The sequence below is a fragment of the Chiloscyllium plagiosum genome, chromosome 33, assembly GCF_004010195.1.
Source record: "Chiloscyllium plagiosum isolate BGI_BamShark_2017 chromosome 33, ASM401019v2, whole genome shotgun sequence".
Lineage (NCBI taxonomy): Eukaryota > Metazoa > Chordata > Chondrichthyes > Orectolobiformes > Hemiscylliidae > Chiloscyllium > Chiloscyllium plagiosum.
The window spans coordinates 16863124-16880610 of record NC_057742.1 but is presented as its reverse complement, the minus strand read 5'-3'; the positions used below and the strand labels follow the sequence as shown (position 1 = coordinate 16880610).

The 17487-nt window shown below is 40.3% G+C and overlaps 1 protein-coding gene across 1 annotated transcript in view; it reads right to left on the bottom strand.

Annotated features, from left to right (window-relative positions):
- LOC122539893 overlaps positions 1–17487 on the bottom strand; it is a 63884-nt gene extending 46397 nt beyond the window's left edge. The window contains exons 1-4 of the mRNA XM_043675045.1: positions 13907–17487; positions 12796–12824; positions 11297–11406; positions 1647–1758 (exon numbers count right to left, since the gene is read on the bottom strand). Coding sequence (XP_043530980.1) covers positions 1647–1758; positions 11297–11400 — 216 coding nt within the window. The 5' untranslated portion in view covers positions 11401–11406; positions 12796–12824; positions 13907–17487. The remainder of the gene's footprint in view (positions 1–1646; positions 1759–11296; positions 11407–12795; positions 12825–13906) is intronic.

Below are 17487 nucleotides of genomic sequence, written 5' to 3'. Positions count from 1 at the left end.
TCCTCCCTACCTTTTATCTTAGCCTGCTGGACAAACTTTCCTCATTCCTGAAGAAGGGCTTATGCCCGAAACGTCGATTCTCCTGTTCCCTGGATGCTGCCTGACCTGCTGCGCTTTTCCAGCAACACATTTCCAGCTCTGATCTCCAGCATCTGCAGACCTCACTTTCTCCACACTGTAATTGGAGCAACATCTCTGCTTGGGGTCCTGACAGGAACAAGTTGCACAGTGAACCTTTCTGGTTCAGAAACTAGGTTCCTGATGGGGAACATGCAGAACTATGTTTATGATATCCTGAAACTGCAAAGATCATGCAATGATGAAAAATCTCAGTGCTTTTTCATCCTGATCAGCCTCTGTAATAAATTGTTGATAAGTCAGGAGCAAAGAATTAGTGATCTAAATCAGTGTGTTTTCAATGTTCTCAAAGGTTTTTAGAATGAGCCAAATCCCTGAATATTGAGCCATGGTGAACTCTTGCCAAAGGTAGCGTAGAGCATAGCCTGTTGCTCTAAAGACACCCTACCAGATCCAAGCCTCAACTTAAGAGAACCAAGGACTTACTTTAAATAGCACCTCTGAAAATTGCTGATCAGTTTACTTAGGCAAAAACACAACAACGATAGTGGACGTCTACAGTTTCTAGATATTTGAAGAGAAGGAATGTACAGAGATGTTGGGAAGGATGGGTAAGTGAGCACAGGAATTGTTCTTGGGAGCGTCATCACAAATGTGATGGGTTGAATGGCATTCTGTATCAAGGAGAAATTTCTTTTCGGGTGGAGAATCTTTGGAATTCTCTACACAGAATGCTGTGGAAGATCAATTATGGGCATGTTCAAGACAGAAATCAATGGATTTCTGTTGATTAGTGACATCAAGTGATATGGAAAGGGGATGGGAAAATGGCACTTACGTAGATGATCACCTACTATTTATCTGAAACGTAGATTAGACTCGACAGGCTGAATGCCAGCTCCCACTCCTATGTTATGTGTCGTAATGATTCCAAGGTTCGTTGTTCTCAGCACGATTTGCTGGATGGGTTCATGAAGTCATATTTCAACCAAAGACAAATAATCCTTCCCTGAGATTTATTAGTTGAGTTTATTGCGTAACTTTTCAGTTAGGGTTTTATTTTCGGTTTTAGCCCATAAAGTAAAATAACAGGTTGTTTAAACTAAATTCCACGAACTGCCAGCTTAAGGCCAAGCCTCCATCTTTGAGTGCAAACCCAGTACAACACCCCATGTGTTACCAGATGCTGTAAAAAAATACATACAGTAAGATACACACAGAATGATTAAGGCTTGAAGTCTGCATGAATTAATAGATAGATCTGTAAACGTGAACACCACCACTACCTCGTCCGAAACACCATCCCTACTCAGCCCTCCAAAATATAATGGCAAGATCTCAAATGCAATGTAATAAAAATACAATTTGACTTATCCATTCATTGCAAGCTAGTGACCCTAATAATGACGGAATTGATTTTACTACAATAACATCTTTCATTTCTCGAATAACAAGAACTCTGGCTATAACAAAACAAAACCAAAAAAATCCATACTAAGATCTACAGATAAGAAGATACATTGATTCATAAAAGTCAAAATTTTGTTTACTGTTAAAATGAATCTTACCTGCTGCTTAAATGTTGGTGCTTTATTCCTGTTTGTGGACCTTTTCTGGGATACAATCTGATTAGACTCAGAACGCTTGGAAATGGTGTTCTGCTGTTTGCCCCTTTTTGAACTATAAGAAATGAGTTACCTGGTCAAACAATTCAAGAAATAACAGTACAGTACTGTGACAGTCTATTCCACAGAATTTTATACCATAAAATGTATAAATATAGATGGGACAGAACATACAATAAAAGTCTGAGCAGGAGAAAGCCATTTGGGAGAAAATGCCTTTAGTGCATTGTGTGGAATAACTACTAAGACTGTTGTAAGACTGTTGAAAGAATCACATGATTTCCCCACACATAGCCCACAGAAGGATTTTTTAAATCACAGTATATAGCAAGTTTGGGGCCAACGATCTTAATTCTATTAGTCTTAAAATAGTGATGGAAAAGGACAGCCCAGATCAAAAAGTTAAAGTTCTAAATTGGAAGTAGGCCAATTTTGACGGTATTAGGGAAGAACTTTCAAAAGCTGATTGTGGGGGAATGTTTAAAGATAAAGGGACGGTGGGAAAATGGGAAGCCGTCAAAAATGAAATAACGAGAGCCTAGAGACAGTATGTTCCTGTTAGGATGAAAGGAAAGGCTGGTAGGTGTAGGGAATGCCGGATGACTAGAGGAAGTAGTATTCTGGTTAAGAAAAAAGAAGAAAGCATATGTCAGGTATAGACAACAGAGATCAAATGAATCCTTAGAAGAGTATAAAGGTAGTAAGAGTACACTTAAGAGGGAAATCAGGAGGGCAAAAAAGGGACCTGAGATAGCTTTGGCAAACAGAGTTAAGGAGAATCAAGAAGGATTTTATAAATACATTAAGGTCAAAAGGGTAACTTGGGAGAGAATAGGACCCCTCAAAAATCAGCAAGGCAGCCTATGTGTTGAACCACAGGAGATGGGGAGATACTAAATGAGCATTTTGCATCAGTGTGGTGGTGATGGGTTGCTTTTCAGAATTGAGGCCTGAGAACAGTGGTATCACTCCTACAAAGATCGGCGCTGATCCACTACTTTTCGTCATTTATGTAAATGATTTGGATGTGAATATAAGAGGTATAGTTAGTAAGTTTGCAGATGATGCCAAAATTGGAGGCATAGTGGACAGCCAAGAAGGTTACCGCAGAGTACAACAGGATCTTGATCAGATGGCCCGGTGGGCCAAGGAGTGGCAGGTGGAGTTTAATTTAAATAAATGTGAGGTGCTATATTTTGGAAAGACAAATCAGGGCAGGACTTATACATTTGATGGTAAGATCCTGGAGTGTTGTGAATAAAGAGACCTTGGAGTGCAGGTTCATGCTTCCTTGAAAGTGGTGTCGCAGGTAGATACGATAGTGAAGAAAGCATTTGGTATGCATCATTTATTGGTCAGAGAATTGAGTATAGGAGTTGGGAGATCATGTTGCAGCTGTACAAGACAATGGTTAGGTCACTTTTGGTCTCCCTCCTATAGGAAGGATGTTGTGAAACTTGAAAGGGTTCAGAAAAGATTTACAAGGATGTTGCCAGGGATGGATGATTTGAGCTATAGGGAGAGGCTGAATAGACTGGTGCTGTTTTCCCTGGAGCGTTGGAGACTGAGGAGTGACTTATAGAGGTTTACAAAATCATGAGGGGTATGGATAGGGTAAATAGACAAGATCTTTTCCCAGGGGCAGGGGAGTCCAGAATTAGAGGGTATAGGTTTAGAGTGAGAGGGGAAAGATATAAAAGGGACCTAATGGGCAACTTTTCCACGCAAAGGGTGGTGCATGTATGGAATGAGCTGCTACAGGAAGTGTGGAGGCTGGTACAATTACATTTAAAAGGCATCTGGATGGCTACATGAATAGGAAGGGTTTAGAGAGATGTGGGCCAAGTGCTGGCAAATGGGACTAGATTCATTTAGGATATCTGGTAAGCATGGACAAGTTGGATTGAACAGTCTGTTTCCATGCTGTACAGTCTCATAATTAAGGTGATTGTTGACAGGACTCAAGTTTGAAGCCATGATCTGATCTTTATTCATTGATTAAGAGGGCATTACAAAAAGGGAAGCAAAGGTTGCACAGGTCTAGCAACGAAAAATTGATAAGATGTCACCGAATGCTACAAAAGGAGAGCTGTGCCTGCCAGTTAGACATGTGGGGTAACCAAAGTTTCCATCTATTAAGAATAATTCTTGAGCCCGAAGCAATTAGGGAAGGATAAAGAGAATTCTTACTTATATGACACATCTAGACAGCTGAATTTCTTAAAGGTTTCTTAAAAATGATGTGTAATGCTGAACTGCTATGTATTTAATCAATATGATTTTAAGTCAATTTAACCTTTTAAATTCACCCTTAATGAGTTTTGAGAAGATTTGTAGTTCAGGTTGAGGTTCTGGATGTAGATTTGCTCGATGAGCTGGAATGTTCATTCCCAGACGTTTCGTCACCCTACTAGGTAACATCTTCAGTGGGCTTCTGGACGAAGCACTGTTGATAATTCCTGCTTTCTTTTTATATGTTTGGGTTTCTTTGGGTTGGTGATGCCATTTCCTGTGGTGATGTCATTTCCTGTTCTTTTTCTCAGGGGTGGTAAATGGGGTCTAACTCGATGTGTTTGTTGATAGAGTTCTGGTTGGGATGCCATGCTTCTAGGAATTCTCATGCATGTCTCTGTTTGGCTTGTCCGAGGATGGATGTGTTGTCCCAATTGAAGTGGTGTCCTTCCTCATCTGTGTGGAAGGATACTAGTGAGAGAGGGTCATGTCGTTTTGTGACTAGTTGATGTTCATGTATCCTGGTGGCTAGTTTTCTGCCTGTTTGTCCATGTAGTGTTGTTACAGTCCTTGCATGGTATTTTGTAAATAACATTAGTTTTGCTTGTTGTCTGTATAGGGTCTTTCAAGTTCATTAGCTGCAGTTTTAGTGTGTTGGTGGATTTGTGGGCTACCATGATACTAATGGCTCTAAGTAGTCTGGCAGTCATTTCGAGGTGTCTTTTAATTTAGGGGAGAGTGGCTAGGGTTTCTGGACATGTTTTGTCTGCTTGTTTGGGTTTGTTGTTGAGAAATCTGTGGACTGTGTTCATTGGGTACCCATTCTTTTTTAATACACTGTATAGGTGATTTCCTCTGCGTCATTCCTCTGTGATGCTGTGTGTGGTGGCTCATTGGAATAATGTTCTGATGCAGCTTCGTTTGTGGATGTTCGGGTGATTGTTTCTGTAGTTCAATATTTGGTCCGAATGTGTTGTTTTCCTGTAGATGCTGGTTTGAAGTTCCCCATTGGCTGTTCGTTCTACTATGACATCTAGGAATGGCAGTTTGTTATTGTTTTCCTCCTCTTTAGTGAATTTTATGCCAGTAAGGGTATTATTGATGGTCTTGAAGGTTTCCTCTAATTTGTTTCATTTAGTGATGACAAACGTGTCATCCACATAGCGGACCTAAAGTTTGGGTTGGGTGGTTGGCAGAGCTGTTTGTTTGAGTTTCTGTATTACTGCCTCTGCTAAGAACCCTGATGTCAGGGATCCTACGGGTGTTCCATTGGTTTGTCTGTAGGCTTTGTTGTTGAAGGTGAAGTGTGTGGTAAAGCATAGGTCCACTAGCTTGATGATACTGTCCTTGCTGATGAAGTTGATGGTGTTTGGTGTATGTGTCTTTGGGTCTTTTAATAGAATTATCAACAGTGCTTCGTCTGGAGGCCCACTGAAGATGTTACCTAGTAAGGTGACGAAATGTCTGAAAATGAACCTTCCAGCTCAGTGAGCAAACTTACATCCAGATTCATCCTTAAAGTTAATACTAACAGATCGAGAAGAACATAATAAGCTGCAATCATAAATTATCTTTGCCATTCAGTTTTAATAAGATCTGCATTTGTCATCTTTTCCTGTCCCTTATCCCAAACAAAACTGTAGATTGCATTTCTGTGCCAAAGTTTATTCTCCTTTGATAATTAAATAACTTTCAATTATTTAATAAGTTTGGCAAGATTGATTTGCTAAAATATATCAATAGCAGCAATGCCAGGTTAAACCGGTAGCGTTCATTTCATGTTGAAATGTGCACAATAAAATTTCTTTGCAAGTTCAGTTATTACAGTAACAAAACTAAGGATTCCTAGCATTGTGTTGCAGAAATCCTTGTAGGAAGTTCTGTAGAAGTATTATTTAACAGCAATAATGCACTATCAAACGTTAGTCAGTGAAGACCATCAATAAACCTGTGTAAAAAGCTTAGGCATGATGTTAAGTTACTCAATCTAAAATCAAAGTAAACATCAATAAGCTTTTTGGCCTAGAAGTTCCTGCAGGAAACATGCTGACATGGTCCATTTTATAGTTGTGCAAAGGGATGCATAGCCAAACCAGTGGACAAGTATAAATAACTGTGTAGAAAAGTTTAAATCAATCAAGGACAGTCAGTATAGATTTAAGGGAAGGTATGCTTTATACATTTGATTGAATATGTTGAGAATATTACAAGGAGGGTCAATGACAGCAACATACTTGATGTAACCTACCATTTTTTAGTCAGCTTCTTGACAAGGTTCTGCTTAGAACATTGATCAGAAATACAAGAGCCTGTGGGATCTAAGGGCAACTTGGAGACAAAAGTATGCTCAAAAGGCAGAAACCAGAAGGTAATGACAAATAGGTGTAGTAATGATGAGAAGGCTGCTTCATTGAGGATTCACAGGAGTCAGTAGACTTTTGTAATATAGGTACCAATACCAAAGTCTTGAATGTAAGGGACATGCAGAATTTGGTTGCAAATGGTATAAAAATTAGCTGTGCAGTTGAGGAGTAGGAAAAAAAGCTATGGATGGCAGAAAAACATCACTGGATAGCTCATTAAAGCAGAAACATGGCAGTGGAATTCAATTTGGCACCAGTTAATGCATTTGTGAAGGACAAACAAGTGAACACACAATAAATGGTAGGATATTGTTACAATCCAATGGGTAGCAAGCCATAAATTGACCCCTGCTTTTTCAGGCTGAAACAGATCATGGACCAGGCTTCTGTACTAAACCAGAATTATTTATTATAAGTCATTAGGTTATCGCTGCAGGTAATAAGCGTGCGCGTGCACGCACGCACGCGCACACACACACACAGGTAATAGACAGACAGTGCAGGGATCCCCTGTGGCTGTTCCCCTCAAAGATCTCCCAGCTGTTCCTCGAACCATTGAATCTCCTAATACTATTGCTCTCCGATTCTCCCCACTTCCCTTCTGAGCCACAGAGCCAGGCTTAGTGCCACTGTAGCTTTCCCCAGTAGGACTGCCCTCCTCCCCCACCAGCAGTATCCCACTTTGGCGATAGTGATAGGAAATTCAACGGTTAGAGGAACAGACGGGACATTCTGTGGTTGCAAATGAGACTCCCGGATGGTCTGTTGCCTCCAGTTGCCAGGGTCAGGGATGTCTTGGATCAAGTCTACACGATTCTTAAGGAGGAGGGGAAGCAGTCAGAAGTTGTGGTACACATCACTACCAATGACATAGCTGGGAAAAGGGGTGAGGACCTGAAAAGTGAACATAAGGAGTTAGGTTGGAAGTGAAAAGACAGGATGAGCAGAGTAATAATCTCAGGACTGCTACTAGTGCCACTGGCTACTGAGGCTAGGAACAGAGAGCTTGTACAGCTGAACACATCGTTGCACAGCTAGTGTAGGAGGGTGGGCTTCAGATATGTGGATCATTGGGATACCTTCTGGGGAAGGTGGGACCTGTAACAGGAGGACAAGTTGGACCTGAACTAGAGGGTACCAATATCCTGGGCGGGAGGTTTGCTGGAGCTCTTCAAGAGGATTTAAACTAGTTTGGCAGGGGGTGGGAACCAGTCAGAGGATAGGGTGGGAACCAGTCAGAGGATAGGGTAGCTGGTGAACAGGCAGCTACTGTGTGTAAAGAGTCTGTAAGGAAGGATAGACAGCTGATAGGGCAAAGTTGCAGTCAACGTGATGGGTTGAAGTGTGTCTATTTTAACGCAAGAAGTGTCAGGAATAAGGGTGATGAACTTAGAGCATGGATCAGTACTTGGAGCTACAATATTGTGACCATTGTGGAGAATTGGATATCACAGAGACAGGAATTATTGTTGTTAAGTGTTTCAAAAGGAATAGGGAGGGAGATAAAAGAGGTGAGGAAGTGGTATTGTTGATCAGGGATAGTATCACAACTGCAGAAAAGGAAGTCATTGAGGAGGGTTTGTCTACTGAGTCGGTGTGGTGGAAGTCAGAAACAGGAAAGGAGCAGTAACCTTGTTCGGAGTTTTCTACAGATTCCATATTAACAACAGAGACACAGAGAAGCAGATTGGGAGGCAGATTTTGGAAAGGTGCAGGGGTGGCATGGTGGCTCAGTGGTTAGCACTGCTGCCTCACAGCACCAGAGTCCCAGGTTCGATTCCACCCTTGGGTGACTGTCTGTGTGAAGTTTGCACATTCTCCCCGTGTCTGCGTGGGTTTCCTCTGTATGCTCCGGTTTCCTCCCACAGTCCAAAGATGCGCAGGTCAGGTGAATTGGCCATGTTAGGTGCATTAGTCAGAGGGAAATGGGTCTGGGTGGGTTACTCTTCGGAGAGTCGGTGTGGACTGGTTGGGCCGAAAGCCTGTTTCCACACTGTAGGGAATTTAATCTAAAGTAACAGGGTTGTTGTAATGGGTAACTTCAACTTCCCTAATATTGATTGGAACCTCCTTAGTGCAAATAGTTTGGATGGAGCTGATTTAGTCAGGCGTGTCTAGGAAGGATTCCTGATTCAATATGTCAATAGGGCAACTACAGGGAAGGCCATATTGGAGTTTGGCAATGAACCAGGTCAGGTGTCAGATCTTTCAGTGGGAGAGCATTTCAGTGATAGCAATAATAATCCCTGACCTCTGCTATAGTCATGGAGGGAAAGGAGCAGATGGTATGGAAAAGTATTTAATTGGGAGAGGGAGAATTACAATGCTTTTAGGCAGAAACTGTAGAACATAAATTGGGAACAGATATTCTCAAGGGAAATGCATGGCAGAAATGTGGAGGCTGTTTAGGGACCACTTGTTGCAAGTGCTGGACAGGGATCTGTTCTGGGATCTCTGCTCTCTGTGATTTTTCTAAATGACTTGGATGAGGAAGTGGAAGGATGGATTAGTAAGTTTGCCAACGTCATGGAGGTTGGTAGAGTTGTGGATAGTGTGTAGGTTGCAATGGGAAATTGACAGGAAGCACAGCTGAGCTAAGAAGTGGCAGATGGAGTTCAACCTGGAAGAGTGTGAAGTGATTTATTTTGGAAGGTCAAATTTGAAAGCAGAATACAGGGTTAAAGGCAAAATTCTTGGCAATATGGAGGAACAGAGGTGATATTGTTATCAAGAAAGCATATGTTGTGTTGGCTTTCATTATCCGGGGGTTGAGTTTAAGAACCGCAAAGTTATGCTGCAGCTCTATAAATCCCTGGTTAGACAACACTTGGAATATTGTGTTCTGGTCACCTCATTACAGGAAGGATACGGAGGCTTTAGACTTGGTGCAGAGGAGATTTACCAGGATGCTGCCTGGACTAATGAAGGTTGAGGGAGCAAAGAAGAATGAGAGGAAACTTGATAGAGGTGTCCAAGATGATGAGAAGCATAGATAGAGTGGATAGCCAGAGACTTATTGCCAGGGCGGAAATGGCTATCACGAGGGGGCAATATTTTATGGTGACTGAAGGAAGGTTTAGGGGAGATGTCAGAGGGTTACACAGAGAGTGGTGGGTGCGTAGAATGCACTGTCAGCAGTGGTCGTAGAGTCAGATAGAGTAGGGACATTTAAGCAACTCTTGGGTTGATAGTAAAATGAAGGGTAGGTCAGCTAGTTTGATCTTACAGTAGGATAAAAGGTCAGCACAACACTAAGGGTTGAAGGGCCTGTACTGTGCTATACTGTTCTATGTAGGAAAAAATAACTGTAAAGTCAGTTCAGTGGTCTTTGCTTTCATATGCTAAGGTTGGGATTGTTCTCTAGAAACTTGTAGTGGTGTGTAAGAAATACAGTATGATTGATTCACTTGGAAATATCTCTGAATTATCAATTCAAAAGTCACAGCAATGACTCCAGGAAAGGCAACTGGTTTTATTCAAGTTTAAACTGAGTTTTTTTAGTGCAGAAAACAGTTTGTTTCTGACGAGGAGACCAATAGCGCACCTGTGTCTTTCTCTTGCTGTGTGTCTGTGTCTCTTCAACTTGTTTCCAGTCCCAACCTGCTCAGTTAGCTGAGCATCATTCAGCTTCACTTGTAAACATCTCCTTGGCTCGTGACTGTCCACACAAAGAATCATAGAATACCTACAGTCTGGAAGCAGGCCATTTGGCCCATCAAGTCCGCACCTACCCTCCAAAGAGTATCCCACCCAGACACCTATCCTATCCCCATAAACCCACATTTACCATGGCTAATCCACTTAGCCTGTCTATCCTTGGACACAGTGGGCAATTTAGCATGGCTAATCCACTAACCTCCACATCTTTGGAAAGGAGGTGGTGGGGGGGGGGGGGGGGGACTGGAGCACCCAGAGGGAACCCACGCAGACACGGTGAGAACATGCAAACTCTACATTGTCACCCGAGGGTGAAATTGAACCCAGGTCCCTGGTGCTGTGAAGCAGCAATGCTAACCACAGTGCCGTACATCACAACTACCCCCAGCCATAAAAAAAAGTTAACAATATATATCAAAATCAAAATTATGCAGCCATCCTGGTAAATCCTGGTTTTAAAATCTATTTTTCAATATAGTCCAAGTTTTTAAAGGTACAGAAAGACAAATGCTTGAGTGCATGCCCTCATGGTAGCAAGACAGTTAGATTAAAAATAAAGTTTCTGGTAGATAGCAGGGGCTACAAAGAGCAGCAGCCTGAGATGAATATAGAAAGTGCAGAGGGTCACTTAGGAAAGGAAAAGGGGGACATGGAAATACACTTTTGGATAAAAAATGGATAATCCAAAAGCATTTTATAAGCATTTTAGAAACAAAAGGATCACCAGAAGAAAGCAGGACCTATTAGTGATCAAATTGCCAATCAGTGTGTGACCTGGATGGCGTAGGTGAGATTTTAAATGATGTTGTGGGTTTGAAGACATATGGACACCAAACTACGTAATGACGATAAATTCTCTTCCTTAACGGGAACATTCAATAGTGGTCAAATTAGACAAGCTTTTTTATTCAAATTTTTAATTGAATTTAAATTTCACCATCTGTCATGGTAGGAACTGAACCCATATTGTCAGAACATTAGCCTGGAGTTCTGGATTACTCACTCAGTGAGATATCATTGCACCCCTGCCACTCTCTAAACTTTAAACATTGTATGTGATCTATTAATTTTAATGCCGTTCAAGTTTTGAGATCACTGCTAAGTTGTTAAAGATGGATATTCCAGACATTTTCATTGTTGAAGCAGCGCTTTTATTTGATTTTTCTCCTCAGCCACAAGGACCGGACTTTGGTGTGACGTTTGAAATGTATACAATATTGCAGTTGTGTGGGATACATGGGACAAACCAGTGAGTTTTTCCTTTCTATCAGCATTGTGCATAGTAATTTTTGCTAAACGCATCTATTGAAAAGGAAAAATAATGCAAAACAGATATCTTACTTTTTTGCCACATTGTTACTCTTGTTGGACATTCCTCCTTGAGAATTTGTTTTTGACGTTGATCTTTCTACCATGGCTGTATTGCCATTTTCAGATTCATACATTTCCCTCTACATTTTTAAAAAGAAATAGGTAGTCATTGCAGAATGTAAAATCATTTCTCTTTACTTAAGGGCACACCAGATATGAGCAATGCCACTGCTAATATACTTAAGCTTTTTGATTACTTGATACTTTATCCAGTGTCAATAAGAAGACTAAATGAAAGAAGAACTTGGTACGTTTTACTACTTAGATTCGATTTCCTATGGTGTGGAAACATGCCATTTGGCCCAGCAAGTCCACACCGACCCTCTGAAGAGTCACCCACCCAGACCCATTTCCCTCTGGCTAATGAACCTAACACTGCAGGCAATTTAGCATGGTCAATTCACCTGACTTGCACATCGTTGGATTGTGGGAGGATTTAGGTGCTACCTAAATCCAAGGAGAGATTGTTACCTTTTCAGCCAAAACTTAGGAAAACATAATCTGTTATACAACATTTCCACTTTTTAACAAAACAGTGCAGTAGGGAGTGCTTTGAACTAAATAGAGTGGAGTGGGGAGAGATATGTAACCCTCAAATTGCCAGAGGTTGCCACGTAGGAAAATTTATAATATGTTGGGAAAGTTCCTAAAACAATATGTTTGTATATACAACTAGGGATCAGGTTACTTTGGAGCTGGTAAGTGTAATAAGACAGGCTTAATAAATGATAACAAGGAGTAAGAGATCCTGAAGAAGCAGTGACCGTAACATGGTAGAATTTAGCATTCAGTTTCAGATTGAAAGATATTGGTCGTAAACAACTTTGCCAAATCTAAATAAGTTTAGTTCAAAGGAATGTGGGGAGAGTTGGCTGGAATGGATCGGGAAAGGAACTTATCAGAAGAGTTGACAACAATGGCAGCTATTTAAGAAAATTTACAAAGATATAGTAAAGTAGCCATAGTCCCAGAGAACCATAGGGTTGTTCTTTCATTTGAGAAATGGTAGTAATGGTTTAACCCAAGGGTCACCACATCTCAGGCAAGGGGAGAGATTGAGAGAGGGACCTTCAATGGTATCCTTTACTGGTAAGGTAATTGAAGCCATACTATTCATGCTACTCTGCATTATCCACCCAACTGACCTAACTGACACCCAGGAAAGATATGTACCACTAAGGAAGGAGGATTCTAGCAAAGGACGGTTAACGGTGGTGAATCAATTAAGTTAAGCATAGTATCAAATTGGAAGAAAAAATATCCCATGTGGCAAAGTAGTCAGCCAGATGATTGGGAACAAAAATAGAACAAAGATGACAAACAAAACAGAGAGAAAATAAAACTTTGAGGGTAAACTACCAAGCAATATAAAAACAGATAGTAAGAACTTCTTTAAACATGTAAAAATGAAGAGAGTTGTCAAAGTGAACAAATGCAGAGGAAAATACATCTCAGAATTCTAATTTTACCTCATCAGCTTGATCATCGATGCTGTCACCTGAAGAAGTAAAAGTAATATTGTAGCAACATACAAAGCAGAACATAAAGCATCTTGTAGAATAACTGATTTCCAAATAAGGTACACTTGACATGCCATGAATAAGTTGTCAGACTAAACACAGAAATCACAGATAACAGTTTAAGGTGGAAGTTCAGGATCGTTTATTTCTATTATTACATCAACAAAATACCAATTGATAATCAATTTGAGTTTTGAATACTGTACTTAAAAGTAAAAAAGTAAGGAACCAGATACATTTGTACTGAAAGGTATTGACAAAATTACAAATTAATTCACCTCAGAATGCTTTTAAAACAATTGATTAAAAAAGTTAATTACACAAAGTTTCAAAATAGCTAAATGAACCACAATAGACAAGTCTAATGGGAACTATCTGGAGAGTTAGGTAAAAACAATGACTGCAGATGATGGAAACCAGATTTTGGATTAGTGGTGCTGGAAGAGCACAGCAGTTCAGGCAGCATCCGAGGAACAGCAAAATCGACGTTTCGGGCAAAAGCCTATTCCTGATGAAGGGCTTTTGCCCGAAACGTCAATTTTGCTGCTCCTCGGATGCTGCCTGAACTGCTGTGCTCTTCCAGCACCACTAATCCAAAATATCTGGAGAGTTGGGAAGTTACTGTGTTTGGAATATATTCTTAAAGATAATTGCTATGAACACACTCTCAGTTTAAGTCTGGGTAAAGGATTCAGCTTTGAAGTGGCCTTCAAATTAAAATGTGACTCAAACAATTTCAATTGACCAAAGCTTAAGGTTCTTTTGTCTGTCTTGTTGGCTGACGTATTCACCTGTGCAAGCAAAACTTCTCAGATCAATACAGTACTGTCCTACCTTTTGGTTTTAAGTCTACCTCCTTCAAAGCAGTCCATCTTTCTTTCTCACAAATTCCACCTTAACTCTCAACTCTCTAGTTAATGTGTTCAAATTTCCCTTCCTCTTTCAAATTGTGAGTGCGTTCACAATGTACACATCCTTCCTATCACTCCCAGAACAAGGTAGTTTCTGTTCCACACAGCACAATATTCTTGACATCACTTACATCAATGACTATACTCACTGCTCCTTCTTGTGCTCCTGGACTTTCTCTCTGTCTTTTAAACCCTGTTCGTCATTCTATTTTCCACAATGTCTCTCCTTTGCAGGCCACCTTCTGAGAACTGTTCTCTCTCTGCTTGGCTTTTACTCTCCCCTGGTCCTCTCTTCTATCCATATGCTACCCCTTGCCAGTATCTGAAAGTACAAATTCCATATGCACAATAAGACAAAATTTTACATTTTCTTTCCTGATTGATTCCAATATTGTTAGTCCACTCTCTAACTCCTGTTTAACATTAAGTTTCAGTTAAGTCAAAGTTTTGACTGATTTTGAAGTAGACAAGACTAAAAATATTCAAGTTAATTTAATTTAATCCAACTCCTCACTAGCACCTCTGGTCCAGTGATAAGTGTAGAACCTGGTTCAAATAAGAAGAATTCCACCATTTCAGTTCTTATCATTTTCCCTGGCTGACATCTCTGTTTCTAGCACCAACACGCTAGAACTATTTCATAATGTTGCTACAATTCCCTTGGACCCTTGCTCAATATTTTAACCTCGGTCCTTTTTAAGCTGCCTTCAGCTGTTGACAGGCCTCCACCACATTGCTGTGCCCAACTTCAGTGACCTCCTTCAGGGCTACATTCCTTCCTTATGTCAACAACTCTATCCAAGATAACTATGTTATCTGTACCTGTGCTCCTGACCCTGAAGCTTCTTCCTTAATCTTCCTATTTTAACTTTCCACACTACATTCACAGTGTATTAAATACTTCCTTAACTCCATTCCATTCATATTGCTTCCTTCTACTTAGTGCCAATTTCACCCCCAACATAACACATTGGTCAATATGCTCATGTAAAATGAAAAACCAAGATTGCTATCTGGTTGTCCTCAATTTGCAAAATCCTTAAGAAAACCAGAGATCATCAACAGTGTTTCCCAGCATTTTGACATAGTACAACAGACCCAAGACTATCATTTTTACCACTATTAGGTGGCCATCAGATGCCAGGATCAAAAATGTCTACATCCAAATTCCTGTTACTAGTGACACAATTACAATGCACACAAGCTAAATGCCTACTGCTGACATAGTAACCCAATAAAAACAGCACACCAGTCCTCAACAGCTAAAATACACCCAAGATTCAGCAAAAGACTTATAATTCCCTGCAAAATCAGAAATGGTATTGACCCTGAAGCTTAAATTTTAACCTAAACTGATTTCACAGTATCAGATAAAGATGGATCATAAAACCATTTAAGTATTAAATTTACTGGTACAGAAATTTGTAGGTCATAAAGACTGTGCAGAGTTGAACATAATTAATTTGGGAATAGAATAGCAGTTTAAGATTTATTCCAAGTGCGATACACATTATTTGTGTATGATAGTTGCCCACCCAAAATGGTGTCTGGCATGATGCACTTGAAAAGAGTGTACATGTACTGCAGTGCTATTTTGGAGCTCTAAGCATTTCACTGGGAATCAGTGTCCTTGGTAGGCTTAGGCAAGTATTGTACAGCTGTATTTTTGGTGTTCTTTCTACATGCATAGTGAGTGACTGGTGGAGGCATGTAAAACAGACACATTATAAAGTCAATCAGAGTGCAATGTTAATTTGAAAATATCTGCACCATGTTGAAATTTAATGCATCAGCTAACACCCTCTCAAATTTGCAAAGCTGAATGCACAATGTTATCAGTAAGAATGACCACCCAGCAGCACTATTTGAAGAAATAGACCTATCAAAAAGTTAGGTTGTGGTTGCTATCTTTTGGTTTCCGCTTTAAATTGAGAAGTTTTTCAAGCTTTTATTAGTTGTTGAAATGCTGCAACTTCTACAAGGAGTGATGTAACAAGTGCTGACTGACTCTCTTTGCTGGCTTCAAGGCTCCAAAATAAATTGTTCCCAAACATGGGTGTATTATTGGGCTCTTCACCTTGGAATAAAGCATTATTTGGAGCATGAACAATGGCCACGTTGAGCAGGACAACATGCTAGAAGGAGGTGGTGGAACTGATGAACACTAATCCAGAATCTAAGGGAAATTATTCACCCATCTCAGTGAGAAACAATGTATCAGGTATCTGCTTCACTAAGGACATACTCAATGAAATCTACCACCATAACCTCAGTCTCAGGCAAGTATTCCATTGCTACTGGCTATTGTGGTTAATGTGACCAATCAACATTAAAACTTGAGCTGCTGGACTTCAAAATCATTGAAAACAGCCCATAATTGCTATCATGTGCCTCATAATCAGAGGACATGGCTTAATTGCACATTCCTGCATCAGTTTTCAGGGACTATCAAATTGATTTTCTGCTATCCTTAGTTTGAGTTTCCGATTTCCAAACAGCTTTTGCTGTGTGAAACAGACCTAATGATTTCATTATTCATGGAACTGAGCAACTATGGAGTAGATTGTTCCAAACAACTGATTGCATTTAACCTCAAGTGTATCAACAATACTTTCTCATTCGTTTAACATAACAGAAAACATGTAGTATTGGAATTACCCCAGGAGACTTTGGCTGTCTTGTAATAGATTAAACCAACTAATTTAACAGTTAGATTTAAGTAGTGTATGAAATATGCAGCCATTTTTGATCTATGAATATCTGAACAATTATACAATCCTGTCCTACATTTCCAGCAGTGGAAAGAACTGACCTTAGCTTGAAAAAGCATTTGTTCCAGTGCACGTGAAGTGGATTATATATTTTTCCTATATCCTCTTTTGTACGTATATATGTACATTTGTGTATTTATATACACACACACATACACAAGCGAGAACCTTTCATTCTACATATTGCATGTATATTGGCCCACATGGTCTGAAGAAAGGCTCTTCCTTTTTACAAAAGGGTGCTCCACACTTGAGAGGAGATTCTGCTTAGAATTCCTGCAGAAATGAGGAACTGTACTTCCATTCTGGCAGTTCATTCATAGCACAGAATGTAAAGCAGGGTCAAACCACACCCCTTTTCCCAGCTGCTGCTGTATTCTGAAATTTAAGAGCCCCGATAGCCACTTATAGAAAGCTAGTCAAATCTTAAGTACAGTTGGTGAGCGTGATGTTAGGGTGCCAGATAGACAGGGGAGCTGTAGGGTCAGGTTGGCAGGCGGTAAGATGCTCAGGGTAGGATGCCAGTTGGATAGGAGATAGGGTGCTAAGCAAGTAATGCAATGTTTATTGTTGAAATGGGTTGGAGAAATCCATTCTGGGGATAGGGGTGGGTGGGGGTGAAGATATCTGGTGAATTCTGGTTGAGGTGTTTGGGGGGCAGCAGTAAAGTTTAGACAGTCTGTACCAGGGGATGCAAGGAATCTCGGGCAGATATGGTTGGATTTGTTTAATAGAATCTTTGCTTAATAGGGTCAGTTTAATAGTTGTTCAGGAGTTGTACTATGCATTTCATTGTGCAACTTTTCCTTAGTGACTGTTTACTTAATACCATCAGAGCACTTTGAAGTCTTCAACCTAAATGGATACAGTCAGAGGATTCCAGGTGTAGAGGAATTCCCCTGTGGAAAATTCAGTTTACATAGGAATTCCTTAGTATGATAGCGAGAAAAATAACCACC